This window comes from Phyllobates terribilis, unplaced genomic scaffold (assembly GCF_046119375.1).
Source record: "Phyllobates terribilis strain yellow unplaced genomic scaffold, ASM4611937v1 Scaffold_3__8_contigs__length_932513732, whole genome shotgun sequence".
NCBI lineage: Eukaryota > Metazoa > Chordata > Amphibia > Anura > Dendrobatidae > Phyllobates > Phyllobates terribilis.
The window spans coordinates 205,318,307-205,335,805 of NW_027362763.1; the positions used below are offsets into that span (position 1 = coordinate 205,318,307).

The 17,499-nt window shown below is 44.0% G+C and overlaps 1 protein-coding gene across 4 annotated transcripts in view; it reads left to right on the plus strand.

Moving 5' to 3' along the window:
- LOC141259092 (coagulation factor X-like) overlaps positions 1 to 3,955 on the plus strand; it is a 70,108-nt gene extending 66,153 nt beyond the window's left edge. For all 4 annotated transcript variants that reach the window (XM_073674574.1, XM_073674576.1, XM_073674577.1 and 1 more), the window contains one exon: positions 2,742 to 3,955. In XM_073674574.1, coding sequence (XP_073530675.1) covers positions 2,742 to 3,319 — 578 coding nt within the window. In that variant the 3' untranslated portion in view covers positions 3,320 to 3,955. The remainder of the gene's footprint in view (positions 1 to 2,741) is intronic.
- The last annotated feature ends 13,544 nt before the right edge of the window (positions 3,956 to 17,499 follow it).

Genomic DNA, 17,499 nt, shown 5'->3' on the forward strand with positions numbered 1-17,499 from the left:
TTTGCGTGGATTGCATGCCATGCACGAGCGATCCCCGCATGGTTTTTTTTGGGTATCTAATAACCGTGAAACATCCGGGCGGGGACTCCAGCAAGTCACTCGAGCACACGCAGTACATGGTGCATACCAGAGTACCCGATGCAAACTCAAGTAGCGAGCACTTGCGCTCAAGACTAATGACAACTTATTCAATATGATGACTTAATTTTATCAAATTCTGTGTCGTACCTCTGGGTTCAAAATGTTCACTATACACCTTAATAAAATCCTTGAGGGGCATAGTTTCCAAAATGGGGTCACTTGTGGGGGAGCTCCACTGTTTAGGCACATCAGGGGCTCTCCAAACGCGACATGGTGTCCACTAACAAATTGAATGGAAAATCGGCTCAAATTGTTAGCAGACGCCATGTTGCGTTTGGAGAGCCCCTGTGTGCCCAAACATTGGAGATCCCCCACAAGTGACCCCATTTTGGAAACTAGACCCCCCAAGGCACCTATCTAGATGCATAGTGAGCATTTGGAACCCCCAGGTGCTTTACAAATTGATTCATAAAAATGAAAAAGTGTTTTTTTTTCACTTTTTCATTTTTACGAATCAATTTGTGAAGCACCTGGGGGTTCCAACTGCTCACTATGCATCTAGACAGGTGCCTTGGGGGGTCTAGTTTCCAAAATGGGGTCACTTGTGGGGGAGGACCTATGTTTGGGCACACAGGGACTCTCCAAATGCAACATGGTGTCCACTAACAATTTGAGCCGATTTTCCATTCAATTTGTTAGCGGACACCATGTTGCATTTGGAGAGTCCCTGTGTGCCCAAACATTGGAGCTCCCCCACAAGTGACCCCATTTTGGAAACTAGACCCCCCAAGGCACTTATCTAGATGCATAGTGAGCACTTGGAACCCCTAGGTGCTTCACAAATTGATTCGTAAAAATGAAAAAGTGAAAAAAAAACACTTTTTCATTTTTACGAATCAATTTGTGAAGCACCTGGGGGTTCCAAGTGCTCACTATGCATCTAGATAGGTGCCTTGGGGGGTCTAGTTTCCAAAATGGGGTCACTTGTGGGGGAGCTCCAATGTTTGGGCACACAGGGGCTCTCCAAACGCAACATGGCGTCCGCTAATTATTCAAGCAAATTTTACAATCAAAAAGTCAAATGGCGCTCCTTCCCTTCCGAGCCCTGCCGTGCGCCCAAACAGTGTTTTTTCCCCACATATGGGGTAAAGGCGTGCCCAGGGGAAATTGCACAAGAAATTTTGGGGTCCATTTTTTCTTGTTACCCCTGTGAAAATAAAAAAAAATGGGTCTAAAGTAACATTTTTGTGAAAAAAGTTAAATGTTCATTTTTTTCTTCCACATTCCAAAAATTCCTGTGAAGCACCTGAAGGGTTAATAAACTTATTGAATGTGGTTTTGAGCACTTTGAGGGGTGCAGTTTTTAGAATGGTGTCACTTTTGGGTATTTTCTGTCATAAAGACCTCTCAAAGTGACTTAAAATGTGATGTGGTCCCTAAAAAAAATGGTTTTGTAAATTTTGTTGGAAAAATGAGAAATCGCTGGTCAACTTTTAACCCTTATAGCTCCCTAACAAAAAAAATTTTGGTTCCAAAATTGTGCTGATGTAAAGTAGACATGTGGGAAATGTTATTTATTAACTCTTTTGTGTGACATATCGCTCTAATTTAAGGGCATAAAAATTCAAATTTTGAAAATTGCTAAATTTTCAAAATTTTCACCCAATTTCCATTTTTTTCACAAATAAACGCAAGTTATATCGAAGAAATTTTAGCACAATCATGAAGTACAATATGTCACGAAAAAACATTCTCAGAATCAGGGGGATCCGTTGAAGCGTTCCAGAGTAATTACCTCATAAAGTGACAGTGGTCAGAATTGTAAAAATTGGCCTGGTCATTAACGTGCAAACCACCCTCGGGGGTTAAGGGGTTAAGCATAAATGGCTGCAATAGTGTAGCCAGTGTCTGATGCAGGATGGCTATGGTTCAAGCAGCATGGATCAGCTGCTAGGGTTCCTTTAAATGTTTTTTAGAATACTGATACACTTGTACCTCCAACTATTGGTGCAGGTAGGGTAGATTAAGTGTAAGGACTTGTAGGACAAGCTGTCTCAGTGGGATACGAGCTCTTTCTGGATATATCTTGGAGTTCGCTTTTATTTGAGTAAAAAAAAATGTTTTAATGGCTGGCTATAACATTGTGCTATAGAAGAATACTAACTGTAAGGCATATGTTTCAGGGATGTTTGGCAACCATTAGGCTGTCTTCGGCCGCAACACAGGTGGCACGGCCAAAGATTGCTATGTGCTGCTTCTACATTGCAACTCATAGTGTACCACAACCACGACAAACAAATCGCAAAAAGTCAGACCTTGTTGATTTTTTTGTGACTTGCTTGCTGCAGTACCCTAGGGGTTACCATGCTATCCCATTCACTTGCATTACGTTGAGATGTAGTAGCGGCACGTAGCAATTTTTGGCCGTGCAACCTTTGTCGTGGTCAAAGTCGCCATCTAGTCTAAGCCTTACTCTACTTCTATAGCATTAACATGAATGTTCTTTTGTGAGGGCCACCAACTATGTATGAACGGTTTATATTCGTCCTGGAGGCACACCCACCATATTGGAGTTGCGCATAGAATTGCATTAATTTAAAGTTGCAAACATAATCTGTTCCAATTATTATTTTTTTTTCAATTATTCATCTATTTTCCAGGAGATTATGACAAATACCTACGGGATCAGGATGAGCAGAAGATTGCAGTACTGAAAGTTTTCTCCCATCCATACTATTTGGGGGAATATTACGACCATGACATCGCTCTTTTGTACTTGCGTAGCCCAGCTATCCTGAGTGATTATACACGACCAATCTGCTTGCCTAGTCCTGGACTTGGCCTTCTACTAACTCAAGAAGGTGAGATAGGGCAAGTAAGTGGTTGGGGAGCAACACAATATAAAGGGCGAGCCAGTCGTTTCTTACTAAAGGTTCGATTACCTATTGTAAACCAAGACACTTGCCTGGCATCTACTGACATGGTGCTAACAGGGAACATGTTCTGTGCTGGATACAACATTGAGGCGAGAGACTCTTGTAAAGGTGACAGCGGAGGTCCATTTGCAGTGATATACCGCAATACTTGGTACTTGGTCGGTGTGGTGAGCTGGGGAGAAGGATGTGCCCAAGAAGGAAAATATGGTGTGTACACAAGAGTATCCAATTATATCTCGTGGATAAAGGACACCATTATAGAAACAGAAGGAATGGACGAGCCACTTGTTAATACTTTATAAGCCTATGGATGTTTTTCCTGCAATATATAGAAAAACTAAAAGTTTGGACAGAAGAGAGACGTCTGCATCTGGCTGACTTGTCAGTGCCACCTTCATTGTAGTCACAGCCTACTATGGAAATGTACAGCTCTAAATTAAGACATTCAGAAGAGGACATGTGAAAGTGTCACACAATTAGGAGTATGGGCTGATGAATCATCTATGATAAGCCATAATTCACAGTCCAGTAGAACTTATCCCATACAACCATCTTATTATAAACTATCCAAATAACGTTTTTGTTCAGTTAGAAATATTTGATGCAGGAAAATTTGTAAGACCAAATTCACACATGAAAGGTGAGATTGCCGAAGCCAGTTTTGACCTCCCTGACGGAGCCCCATTTTTCATATTTAACATGACACTTATGTGGTAGTAACTTTGGAACGCTTCTCCCAATGTTAGTGATTCTGAGATTATGTTTATGTGATACTTTGTACTTCATGGTAGTTGTAAACTTAGGTCGATAAAATGTGCGTTTATTTATAAAAATATCGTAAATTTGGTGAACATTTAGAAAAATTAGCAATATTCAAATTGAATTTTGATGCCCTTATTACAGAGTCATATGTCACAAAATAAATAACATTTACCATATGTATACTGTACGTCAGCATCATTTTTCAAACTAACTTTTTTTTTTTAAGATGTTTTGCAGCAATTTTTCAACAAAGTATTCAAGACCACATTCAGAAGTTTGTATACCCTTCAGGTGCTTCACAATAATTAATGAAATATTAAAATTTTTCAACTGAAATACTTTAAAGGGAACCTGTTGCCTTGGATCACGCTATTTACCTGTAAATATAAGGATTGATTTGCAGGTCAATAGCGTTACAAAGCTTCCAACTGAAAGTGCGGCTACCAGGAGAAAATTAACTTTATTCCTCCCAGTAGCCGCCAGTTTTCAGTCATTGGGGCGGTGCCCAGAGAGGCTTCAGTCACTCTTCACTACACTGTATGCTCAATTAGAAAACCTAGAGAGATGAACTGGAGTATGAGTTAGTGTGCATGCAGCATATAAGCGCATGTTCACACTGGCCACTAGACAGACAAAAACCCAATCTAAAAACATAATAAGCAAATACCCTGCAGTAAATAAACAGCAATAGTGCATGAAAAAAACATAGGGTGCTCAGTTAACATAATTGTGATCAAAACGATGCAAAAAGTCATGGTGACCCTATTTGGGATGGTCCTAACCTCTAATATTAAAACCTTACTATTTGTCAAGTGACGTGCGTGTCACTTGGTTATTATGTTTTTATCTTGGGTTTTTGACTATTTAGTGGCCAGTGTGAACATGTGCTTACTAGTGATGAGCGAGTATGTTCGGTTAACCCTTTCGCCGAGTATTTATAGAATGCTCGGGCTATAAGTTTTCGTCGCTCCGTGAACATGATTTGCGACTGTTTGACAGATCTAATACATGTGAGGACTGCCTGTTTTTCCAGCATTCCTCACATGTATTATATCTGTCAAACAGTTGCAAATCATGTTCACGGAGCGACGAAAACTTAAATCCCGAGCATTCTATAAATACTCGGTGCTCGGGCGAGTGTACTCGGCGAAAGGGTTAACCGAACATACTCGCTCATCACTAGTGCTTACATGTTGCATGCACACCAACTTAAATTCCAGTTCATCTCACTAGGTTTTCTGTTTCAGTCTGTTTGCATTCAGTGCATATAAAGGTGTGGCCTGCCTTTTTTTAGCTGTACATTATATTCAAGTAGTTCTCCATGGCTGCGTGTCCACTAGCTGGGTTTCTGTCTTTTTCTGCCGTTATCCACACGCACGTCACTTGACAAATGGTAAGGTTTTAATATTAGAGGTTAGGACCGTCCTGAATAGGGTCACCATGACGTGGTAAGATGGCTTTTGCATTTTTTTCCAAATTATGTTAACTAAGCACCTTGTTATTTTCATGCACTATTGCTGTTTATTTAATTACTGCAGGGTATTTGCTTATGTTTTTATCTTGGGTTTTTGTGTGCTGAATATTTAAGTAGGGAGTATTTTGACCATATCATCATTTTTATACATATTTTCCAACTCCAAGCTGTATAAACTTGAATGTTTATTGGATGAAGCAGATCAGGTGATGTGTATTTGTGTAATGAGGGGTGTGTGGCTTAAGTATACAACACCATTTATCAAGGTGTGCAAAATTATTAGGCAGCTTGTTTTCCTCAGGCAAAGTAAACAAAAAAAGAGATTTACTTGACTCTGAAAAGTCACCCAACCACCACTGAACAAGACACATAAGTTTGAGCATCAAGACTAGGCCAAGAAATGGTTAGGCAAGAAGTGGAGTTCTGTGATGCCTGAGATAGAGCTTGCATAAAAGACAGAGCTGCATAAGTGTCATGGTTTTCTTGAAAGATGCTCATCTTTGTTGCAGAGTTTGGCTATTCCTCATCCAGTTTTAAGCCTCCTACTCAGCTATTTCTGTTTTTGTTATTGACTGTGTAAACCTACATATGAAAATGATGATCATAATCATCGGTTTGGTATAACTGGTTACTCATACACTTGACTTTAATCCTACAAAATCCTTGACTTTGTGCAAGTCTACCGTGATGCTGGTTTGAAGATTTCTCTTTAGTTCATTAACTTTGAATTTTGTCGATAAAAAATAAGTATTCTATCTTTGCACCATTTTTTTCAACACCTACCTAAAACTTTTTCACAATACTGTATATACTGCACATCCATTCAGCCATCCACTATCCTGTACTCAAGCAGGGCTAGGATCATCTGCCGGGTCACCTCTGGGCCTTAGAGAACCTTGCATGATGCCAGCCTGAAGAGCTCGTGACTAGTAAACTGCCAAACCAGGAGCGCTAGAATCTTCAGTCAATGACATATCCATGCTCACTAGTGGCATCTAAGATTGCAACTCCAGCCGTAAGTTGTCTCTGTCAGGTGACCTTGTGTCCCCCTACTTGAGTCACGCCACTTCTGGCCCCAAACATCCAAAATTAAAGTGTCCAATCATGGAACCTTACAATGTCCTTCCTCCTCACAACTGTATGGAGAAGAAAACCAAGAAAGGAGAGCTTTGGGGCAAGACAGCTGCCGAGTGAAACCCGAATCCATCAAGAGGACGCCCTCTCCGAGATCTTCTTCTAATCTCCCCTAGATAGGAAAGAGAAACATCTGTGGCAGACCAGAAACAGTAGGCCTCCGTCATGAACAGGAAACTACACTGAGCCTTATGAAGAGGGTCCATCTTTATATTCTGTGGGTCTGATCTTCTCTTTCTGTGATACTATCAAGGTGCAGGGGAAAATAAGGTAGTAGTCAGTTAACTATTAAAAAAAAAAAAAAAGAAGTAATCTTCCAATTTTCACGCTGGCCATTGGGGCTTTTTTACCTACACTTCCAGTTATATCACAAAGAGTTTTCAGCGAGGCTCCTTATCATCATAGGCAGGATTACACACACAGGATCCACCAATCACAATAGAGGATGTCACAGCTGACCCTGTGCCCCCTCCCTTCACAATAGCCTTTGCATGTTCTCCTTAGACAGATCAATACAAAGGATAGGGTCGAGGTCTGACAATTGTGTCTACTGTACATGTGTTGTTTCTTGAAGCAAAAGTTAGTCAATGTGAAAATTGCAAGATTTTTATTTATTTTATATTTAAAAGAGATAGTAAAAAAAATAAATCTGGTTGAATTGACCCTCCACAATATAAACATGTCATCAATGCATCTATCAATATAAGATTATTTATCCATTTTGGAGGTATACACAATCAAGGTGTCAAAAGTAGAAAACTATATTTGCTAGTTTGGTGCTAATGGCGGCCATATTGATGAACCTTGGAACTGTAAAAAAATTAGTTTCTACAAGGCAAATTTTTTTAGATAGTGTTACACTGATTAGGGCTTTTACAAACCTAATTTTTTTCGTTGCTCAATGTAACAACCCCACAGTTTTTGTCTCATCACGGACGTCTTCGTTGCAAGGTATATTGGTAACCCCTTGGTGATATCCACCGTACATGTATGGCATATCGGACTGTGCTCATCAGCAGGCGTCAGCTGTATATTATAGATGACTCCCTGACCCTGATGCACTGTTGAGGGAGGGACTCCCGCCTTAACCCCATCTTCAGCCCACGATAGCAATCGCACAGTGCCGATGGTTGACATGGTGACTTCAGGCCAATTAATGACAAAGGGTCAGCCAACTCTAGTGGTCTGCTAGCCCCTGCGATAAGCGGGGTCTATATATATATATATATATACACAGTGCCTACAAGTAGTATTCAACCCCCTGCAGATTTAGCTGGTTTGATAAGATGCAAATAAGTTAGAGCCTTCAAACTGCAAACGAGAGTAGGTTTTATGAACAGAAGCATAAATCTTACAAACCAAAAAGTTATGTTGCTCAGTTGAATTTTATTAAATTTTAAACATAAAAGTGTGGGTCAATTATTATACAACCCCTATGTTTAATATTTTGTGGAATAACCCTTGTTTGCAATTACAGCTAATAATCGTCTTTTATAAGACCTGATCAGGCCGGCACAGGTCTGTGGAGTTATCTTGGCCCACTCCTCCATGCAGATCTTCTCCAAGTTATCTAGGTTCTTTGGGTGTCTCATGTGCACTTTATTCTTGAGCTCCTTCCACAAGTTTTCAATTGGGTTAAGGTCAGGAGACTGACTAGGCCACTCCAATACCTTGACTTTTTCCCTCTTGAACCAGGCCTTGGTTTTCTTGGCTGTGTGCTTTGGGTCGTTGTCTTGTTGGAAGATGAAATTACGACCCATCTTAAGATCCTTGATGGAGGAGCGGAGGTTCTTGGCCAAAATCTCCAGGTAGGCCGTGCTATCCATCTTCCCATGGATGCGGACCAGATGGCTAGGCCCCTTGGCAGAGAAACAGCCCCACAGCATGATGCTGCCACCACCATGCTTGACTGTAGGGATGGTATTCTTGGGGTCGTATGCAGTGCCATCCAGTCTCCAAACGTCACGTGTGTGGTTGGCACCAAAGATCTCGATCTTGGTCTCATCAGACCATAGAACCTTGAACCAGTCTGTCTCAGAGTCCTCCAAGTGATCATAAGCAAACTGTAGACGAGCCTTGACATGACGCTTTGAAAGTAAAGGTACCTTATGGGCTTGTCTGGAACGGAGACCATTGCGGTGGAGTACGTTACTTATGGTATTGACTGAAACCAATGTCCCCACTGCCATGAGATCTTCCCGGAGCTCCTTCCTTGTTGTCCTTGGGTTAGCCTTGACTCTTTGGACAAGCCTGGCCTCGGCACGGGAGGACACTTTCAAAGGCTGTCCTAGCCGTGGAAGGCTAACAGTAGTTCCATAAGCCTTCCACTTACGGATGATGCTCCCAACAGTGGAGACAGGTAGGCCCAACTCCTTGGAAAGGGTTTTGTACCCCTTGCCAGCCTTGTGACCCGCCACGATCTGGTCTCTGATGGCCTTGGAATGCTCCTTTGTCTTTCCCATGTTGACCATGTCTGAGTGCTGTTCACAAATTTGGGGAGGGTCTTAAATAGTCAGAAAAGGCTGGCAAAAGATCTTTAATCCAAACATGTGAAGCTCATTATTCTTGGTGCCTGAACTATTTCTTAATACTTTTGGGGGACCAAACAGAATTCTTGTGGTTTGAGGGGTTGAATAATAAATGACACTCTGAATTAACTTTTAACATTTAAAAAAAAAAAAAAAAAAAAAAATTTGCTGCAGTGCATTTCCCACTTCCAGGCTGATCTACAGTACAAATGTCACAATGCCAAGTTAATTCCGCATGTGTCAACCAGCTAAATCTGCAGGGGGTTGAATACTACTTGTAGGCACTGTATATATATATATATATAAGTCCAATACAATTTGCTAAATTTAAAAAAAAAATAGAAAATAAAGTAAAAAAAAAATGTTGTGCTCCTAAAAAGGAAAAAAGAGAAAAAAAAAGTACACAATTGGTATTGCCACAGCTCGCTTAACACAATCTATAAAACTGCCACTCATTATCCCATTCCATAAAAAAAAATATGCCAAAAATATAGATTTTTACTGACAAAAAAATGTGAATGAAAAGTCATATTCCAAAAAAAATGTATAACTGAAAATGTTTGCGCTATCAGAATATGGCAATGCAAAAAAAACTGGTTAGTGTGCCAAAGCAGAAAAACATTAAAAAAAACCTACATAAATGTGGTAGATAGTACAGAGTAAAAAATCACTTTTACTGCCCTTAAAATCGCATTAAAAGCTTCACATCCAGGCGATCTTCCATATTTTTCCTCCCTTTCTTCCAAGAGCTATAACATTTTTATTTTCCCATACACATAGCCATCTGAGGGCTTGTTATTTTTTTGCGGGACGAGTTGTACTTTTGAATGACACCGTTTATTTTATCACGTGATGCACTAGAATGTGGGGGGAAAAAAGTTCCAAGTGCGTTGAAATAGTAAAAAAAAAGTGTAATTTCAAAATTTTTTTTTTATTTACCATGTTCACTATTTGACCTGGCAACATGTCAGTACAATTACAAACATGCATAGTGTTTTTTTAATTTATGTGGTGAAAAAAAAAATCGGAAATTTGTAAAACCTAATTAAATTTTGCTTGCGTCAACATTTTCTGAGACCTGCACCACTTTCAATTTTTGGGATACAGTTATGGGTGAGGGCTTATTTTTTACGCCCTGAGCTGACATTTTTATTGACACTATTTTGGGGTATATATGATGTTTTGATCGTCTCTTATCCAACCAAAAAAACTTAACTCTGGAGTTTTGATTTTTTTTCTCATTACATCATTTAATGATTGGATTAATTTATTTTATATTTGATAGATTACGAACACAGCGATACCAAGTATGTGTATTTATTTTTTTAAGAGGTTAATTTTTAATTGCGAAATGTGGGGGGATTTGCACTTTTTTTTTTTTTTTAAACTTTGCAGTATATTTGTTAGTCTCTTTAGGGGACTTGAAGCTGAGATTGTCTGATCACTTGTATAGAGAAAATCACGATCTCCTATGCCTTTCACAGGAGTATCGTAATGACCGGTAAGGGGATCATCAGCAGACACCCGGCTGTCATGGCAACTCATCGGTGCCCTGCGATCACGTCACGGGTGCACCGATGGGCACCGAGTGATGCACCCCTCTGCCATCGCGTGTTAAATGCTGCTGTTCCACCCACGACTGTTAAAGGCACATGATGGCTGATTAAATTAGCATCATCTCTTGAAGGGGTAAAAAAAAAAAATCAATCATGAATTGTTTTTTGCTCAATCTTTGCTAACAAATGTCATTTTTAATTTTCAGACAGACCAATATTAGAGAATTTGGTGAAACACTTGTGGGTTTAACATGCTCACCACTCTCCTAGATGAATTTGCGGACAATCGCAGAGTGCCTGACCGAGAGGTGACCGGCCTGTGATCTGGCTGTCACCGTCCTGTGACCACCCTGCATCTCCTCATGGTTGGTGAGGATTTGTAAAGGGTGGTCATGACGCGCCCCCTGGGGCCGTGGGGTACTCGGTAGCCGGGCCGGTCCTTTTCAGGGTAGTCACGGTGGCAGTGACCCGGTCCGTGGCCCAGGGCGGTCAGTAAAGTGTCAATTGGGGAATAAAGTGTTTGGGGATAAAGTTTGTGACGCCACCCGTGGTATGCGGCTATATGTGGCCGAGGCTGCTATTCAGATCCACTGGGGCTGTTAGTGATGCAGCAAAGATGGTTCAGCTCTCCACGGGCAGAGCTAGGCCTCAGGGCACTTTATAGTGATTTATGAGGTGGATGTTGTTGGTGTAGTGCAAGGCAGGTGGCGCAGCAATTAAGTCAAGGACACAGCGGGGTGCAGTCTTCAAGTATTTACTCACAGTTATCAAGATGCTCCATGTTACACTTGCCGGATTATAACTGCCCACGTCGTCCTGTGTCCTACGGGGAAATGATCCAGCCAACTCTCAAATAACTTGGGTGCACTTGAACGGGACCCCTTTCTGTGTACCTTCCCAGGTCGTCTTGCTCTGCGCTGGCTCTCTCTCATGCCCTGCGCCTCACACACAGTGTCCTGAGCCAGTGGCCGCGGACCTTGTTGAGCGACGTCCGGTCTGTCCCCTTTGTCCTATATGAACACCTTTTCAGCAATTATGTGTGGATTTGGGCTACGGCACATGAAGATAACGCAACCTCCGGTTTGCTAGCTGAGCCTTAAAGTACTCCACTAGTCTGGGGCCAGTCCCCTACTATAGCCTTATCCCTCCACGATCAGCGTGAACTCGGGCGCACGGGTATCATCCCGCACTCGCCGTGCCCCTAGGATCCCTTCTATCTCTGGAGCCCCTCTCACTGCTCCGGTGTTCTCTCCTCACTCTCCTCCTGCTGGGCCCCTTCGCCGTCTGGACCTTACTCCTCATGGTCCTCCCTTGCTCCCCTGAGCAGAACTGACAGAACTCCTTCTAGATGTTTCCACCCTGCTTTTTATATTCTTCTTCCAGTGCTCCCCTAAACTACTTCCTCCACCCACCTCTTCTACTTAGTTCCACCTTCCTAACAGGGACCAGGCCTGTGCTCTCCCTTAGGAGCTATCTGGACCTTCCCTTATGAAGTGGTGTAGTGTTGGATGTGAGTGGTTTGGTCCCGGGTAGGGCTCCCTCCTTACCTGAGAATGGGGTACCACACCTCTGGCTGAGATGCAATACCTCTGTGGCAACTGGACCTGCAGGGGTGACACAGTCACTCTGCTGATCTTCTCTGTGCGGAGCCTTGTGGTGCCACACAAGTCTCTGTGACACCACAAGACCTTTCTCTTACCTGCTCCTGTCGCTGCTCCTGTTCTGGTCTCCTGGGTCTCCTGCTCCGGACTCCTGCTGCTGCGGTAAGCTGCTCCACAGCCTGCTCCTGCTGAAAGAAGAACAGAGAAGACTTTGGTAAGTCCATCTCTGATCTCCCCTTATCCACCCCAATCCCCCCCCTCTTTTTACCCCTCCCCACCCCCCTTTCTGCCACCGAGCGCTGATCAGTACTTGATCGCTCGTTTTTTGGCAGCTTTTTTTTTTTGTGCATCCTGCAGCGGCCAAGCGCTGATCAGTGACTAGGTCACTGATCAATGTCCGTGCTCGCTGGTTTCCGGGACTCTTTTTTGTCGTGAGTGCATCCAACAGCTGCTGAGCGTTGATCGGTGAGACAAATCACCGACCAGCACTCGTGCTCGCTACTTTACACTTTTTTTTCCACTAACTTCTTTTCTTTTGTAGAGGGCGGTCGCGCTGTCTGATTGTGCGCCATGCTGAGCCTTGCAGTGCCACAGAAGCCTGTGAGACCACAATCGCCGCTCCTGTTGCTGCTGCTACAGAAGACATCTGACAGAAGACAACTGTAAGTAGGATTTTTTGATCCCTCCTCATACACCCCAATCCCCCTTTCCCCCTTCCCATCCCCCTTTCTGCCACCAAGTTCTGATCAGTACTTGATCTCTCGACTTTTGTCAGTTTTTTTTGCCGTGCTTCCTGCAACGGCCGAGCGCTGATCAGTGACCGCAGATCACGGATTCGCACTCATGCTCGCTGTTTTACACTTTCCCCCCTCCTTTGCACCACATCCGTGTGCACATCCAGCAGCCGCCGAGCGTTGATCAGTGACATAGTTCACTGAATCGCACTCGTATTTGCACCACCTACGGTTGTTCCTTTTTTTAAAATCTTTTTCTTTAGGAGAAAAAAAAGTTTACACCAAGCATACTGACACACACACTCTAAATAAAGTACTGACACACTCATCACATACATAAAAAAAAAATATCCCATGTGAAGAATATTCAAGATAATCACATGCCAATCATTGTGCCCTGTTTGGCGTGGGATTATAGCAATCGTCAGTGTAATTTGACACTCTTGCAAGGGAGGGGGGCGAGAGGCAGGGAGTGACATACCTCACAGCAGCTGTGAGCTGTGGACGACCCCCTGTGGACCCCAAGCCATGCGGTCCTTTGTGTCAGATATAATTCAACACGGAGTTATGGGAATACGATACATCCCAGTGATAAACCAAATAGATTTTTGGAAACCCAAGAGAATGGCGCACACTGGCTTTCAGCACAGCGTGTAGGGAAAGGGAGATACACGGCACAACCTTGCGGGGGGCCCGGTGCTTGGTATCCACACATAGCAGGGGCCCGGCTGGATCCGATGACACCAGAACTGGCTCCCTGGGACCGTCCATTAAGGAGGTATAGCGCATTTTACTTTTTGGGAGTTTTTAGCTGAAAGAGACCAGGGGTGGAGATTTAGACTCCGCCAGGAGGCAGGAGTTGGAGTGACCCAGAGAGGTTAAGAGCCCAGTATCTTTTTCCCTGGGAGGTCGTGACGACACGTCATGTAGGAGAAGTCCTGCAACAAAGAGAGAGGGCCCCACAAGCCTCCCATGTGGCAGCCCCTTCCCCGAAAGCCAGATCATTCATCTGACTGATAACTGACTCTTAAATTCTGCTTATATCTTTTGTACCACTACTATTGTGTTTGCATCTCTGACCATTATGTATGTATAACCCTTATGTATATGTGGTGAGTTACTGGAGAGGTGCCAGATGAGATGTTGCAGAAGGGCCAGCTGGGGTGTGTAGTCTCACTGGCAGCAGATATTTATGTCACGGCAGCTGAAATGGGTCGCTGGACCCCTCAATGCTTCCCTCGTGTCCACAACAATTTCAAAAGCGGGAGGTGGCACTTGTGGATGGTACAAGACCCCCTGGGGCACTCCTGTAGCGGTGGTGTCTGGGTGCAGGTTTTGGAGTGCCCGTGATGTTAGTGCAATCTCAAGCAGCCAGACACGCTGGTGAACTTGTAAACATATCAATTTTACTGAAGGATGTAACAGGGTACAGTCTCTCTTACAGGCAAAGTTCACAGTATATTGTGCATATGAAGGTAATGGTTTTCTCTTCATGAGACAAGCATTGTTATGGCCTCTCAGGGCGGCTGGAGAAGAGTTCTCTTCATTTGCTAGTAGAGGAAATGCTATGCACAGTCCAAGAAATATTACACCGATGGAGGGACCTTCACAGATTGGCTCTCTGTGGAAACACACTAAAGTGTGGGTGTACTCACAGTTTTTAGCCCACCGTTCCCTCTCGCAGGGGGTAGGTTTAAGCAAAGTCAGTGGCGTGGCAGCCACGTGGATCTGGTCTTGGCTAGAAACATGCAGGATGACCAGCGAGCAAGAGGGCACATGTACAGCTTTATCTCTCCTGACTGGAAGAAGCTTCACTCTTTTTGTGAAGGAGATTATGTGAGGAAAAATGTCCCCTCAGCGTAGACTGGCATTGAAAAACTCTTCTCTGAGAGAAAATAGTGTCTCTCCTCTATCTTCCTTAGGCAGCAGGAGCCGCCCACCACTGGTTTGTTCCAGAGTTCAGTCAGAGTGTGGCCTGAGCTTGAAGGCTCCTCCCAGCCGTTGCTATGGCCACCACTTGTTGTGAGGAGAATAAGCATTACTTCATATACACACATTAGCCAGCAGATGGCAGGAAAGTACAATTTACAATGCAAGAGAGTACAATTTACAATGCAATGTATTATATCCCCTAACTCAGTACACACAATGGAACAAATCTACTGCCACACGACATCTGTCTCATTTAGCAGTATTAAAACGGGTACCGGGATGCCACATACACAGTGTATTGTCTATTGTGCCCCTAAGGCGATTAAATACATAATTTAACCTTGGGCTGCTCTTTTATCTCGATCCACGAACTTGCACATCCATTGTTCAGTCCAACGAACACGCTACCGGGCTGGCTTCTAGCCCGATATAAGTCGCGTTATATCTAATAGAAACTGGTGGCAGCTCTCCCAGGCTGACAAGGTTCTGCTTCACTGGAGCTAGTGAAGGAGCCTCTCAGCCTGTCAGGGGTGTGAGCGAGTGTGGTGACACATCAGTGACTGAGTGGGCCATCTCTTCTCACTCCCGGTGCCTTCCTCTACCCTTGTGGACAGGGGGTGTCTGTGTAGAATTGTACCAATCTGATCTTACGCGTCCTCGGGGGGTGCGGAACGTCACGTTGGTGCAAAGGGCAGATCCATATCACGTGATCCGTCTGACGTAATAGTGACGTCAGGCGGGTGGCGGGGTGTGGATCCATCACAAGCGGTGGCAGCGATGGGATTCTGCGGGGTCTCTCTGGTGCCATTTCTTCACATCCCGTTCATCCCAAACCCGCTATTCAGCGGAGTAGGCATACGCTTTCCTTGCCTCAGACACTGACAGCGAGGTTGAGGATCCCACCTTTCTTTATTTTTCTGATTCCTTGTCATCTTCTTCCTCCTCAAGTGCTGCTGAACCGCCACGCAGTCGCCCCAGGAGAGATGAACCATCGCCCCCCACTACTGACCCCGTAAGGACCTCACCCCCCAAAAATTATGAGCCACTGATTCCTGATTTTGTGGCGGAATCAAGTTTGACACCACCGGCCTCACATAAATTGAAAAAGTCTAAGTCTTTTTCTCTGAGGATTTTGTAAACCTCATGCTGGGCTAAACAAATTTGTACGCTCATCAATTTTTGGAACAAAACCGCACTTCGTCATTTTATAACTGGTCTCCTGTAGACGCAGTAACATTATGAAGTTCTGAGGTCTGGTACTTTTGATGGTGATCCTGAAGAAGCCAGAAGTTCGGCAATACTGGAGTGTTGACGTTTTGTATAACACTCCAGTGTTCCGAATGGCTATGATCCGGACACGTTTTGGAGGCCATCCACAAGTTCTTGCATTACAACGATAATGCAAGGTTTCCTGCACGCGATGACCCAAACTTTGATTATCTTTTCAAAGTTCGCCCGGTCATTGAGCACTTCAACAACAAGTTTGATGAAGTGCACGTGCCCCAAAGAGACATCTGCGTGGCTGAGTCCCTAATCCATTTTAAGGGGCGGCTAGGATTCCGGCAGTACCTGCCCAGAACGAGGGCCAGGTATGGAATCAAGCTGTATAAACCGTGTGAGAGTACCTCAGGGTACACTCACAAGTTTAGAGTTTACGAAGGGAAGGACTCCCAGAATGAACCCCCTGTTCTGGGAGTGAGTGGGAAAATTGTGTGGGATTTGGTGCACCCACTGCTGAATAAAGGTTTTCACCTTTACCTGGATAACTTTTATGCCAGCATTCCGCTCTTCAAGTCCCTCTCTGCTTGAGGTGCCGCAGCTTGCGGTACTGTCCACAGAAATCAGAGATGTCTACCGAAGACGCTAATTAGGCAGATGCTCAGAAAGGGTAAGAGCAAAGCCCAATGTAGCGACCACCTGTTGGTGGTCAAGTACAAGGACAAGAGGGATGTCCTTCTCTTGACCACCATACATGGTGATGGCAGCACCCTCAGCACAGTACGTGGTTCTTCTTCACAGGTCGTCAAACCAGACTGTGTAGTGGGGTACAACAAGTACATGGGGGGAGTTGATCTCTCTGATCAAGTCCTTCAGCCGTACAGTACTTTGAGAAAGGCCAAGGTGTGGTACAAGAAGCTGGCCGTGCAGATGGCAATGCACGCTTTCCTTCTATCATGATGTGCAGGCCAGACTTCTACGTCGTACCTGCAGTTCCAGGAGGTAGTGATCAAGGCCCTGATATTTGGCAGTGGTGAAGGAGCGGGCCCAGTACTTCTGGAACTGAAGGACCTCGAATTTTACCAGGCCAGCATTTCCCAGGGGAGGTCCCTTCAACAGGAAAAAGGGTAAGTCACAAAAAAGGTGCCGAGTGTGTTACAAAAGGGGAATACTCAAGGACACCACTCATCAATGTGACACCTGCCCCAACAAATTGGGCCTGTGCATGAAAGAATGCTTCAGAAGTTACCATACTTCCATGCACTACTAAATTAATTTTTGACGTATTACAACCTGACGAATAGTACACAACTGACGCAATGTTAGTCAGGTTGTCCTGCGTCAGTTGTGTAGTGTTCGTCAGTTTGTCCTACACAACTGACATATGACACTACATTATAAAATTCACAAAGGTATCAGTTACAAAAAGAGGGCACTTGTTGGGCATTTCCACTGTTTAGGCACATCAGGGGCTCTGAAAACGTGACATGACGCCCGCAGCCCATTCCATCAAAGTCTGCATTCCAAACCGTCACTCCTTCCC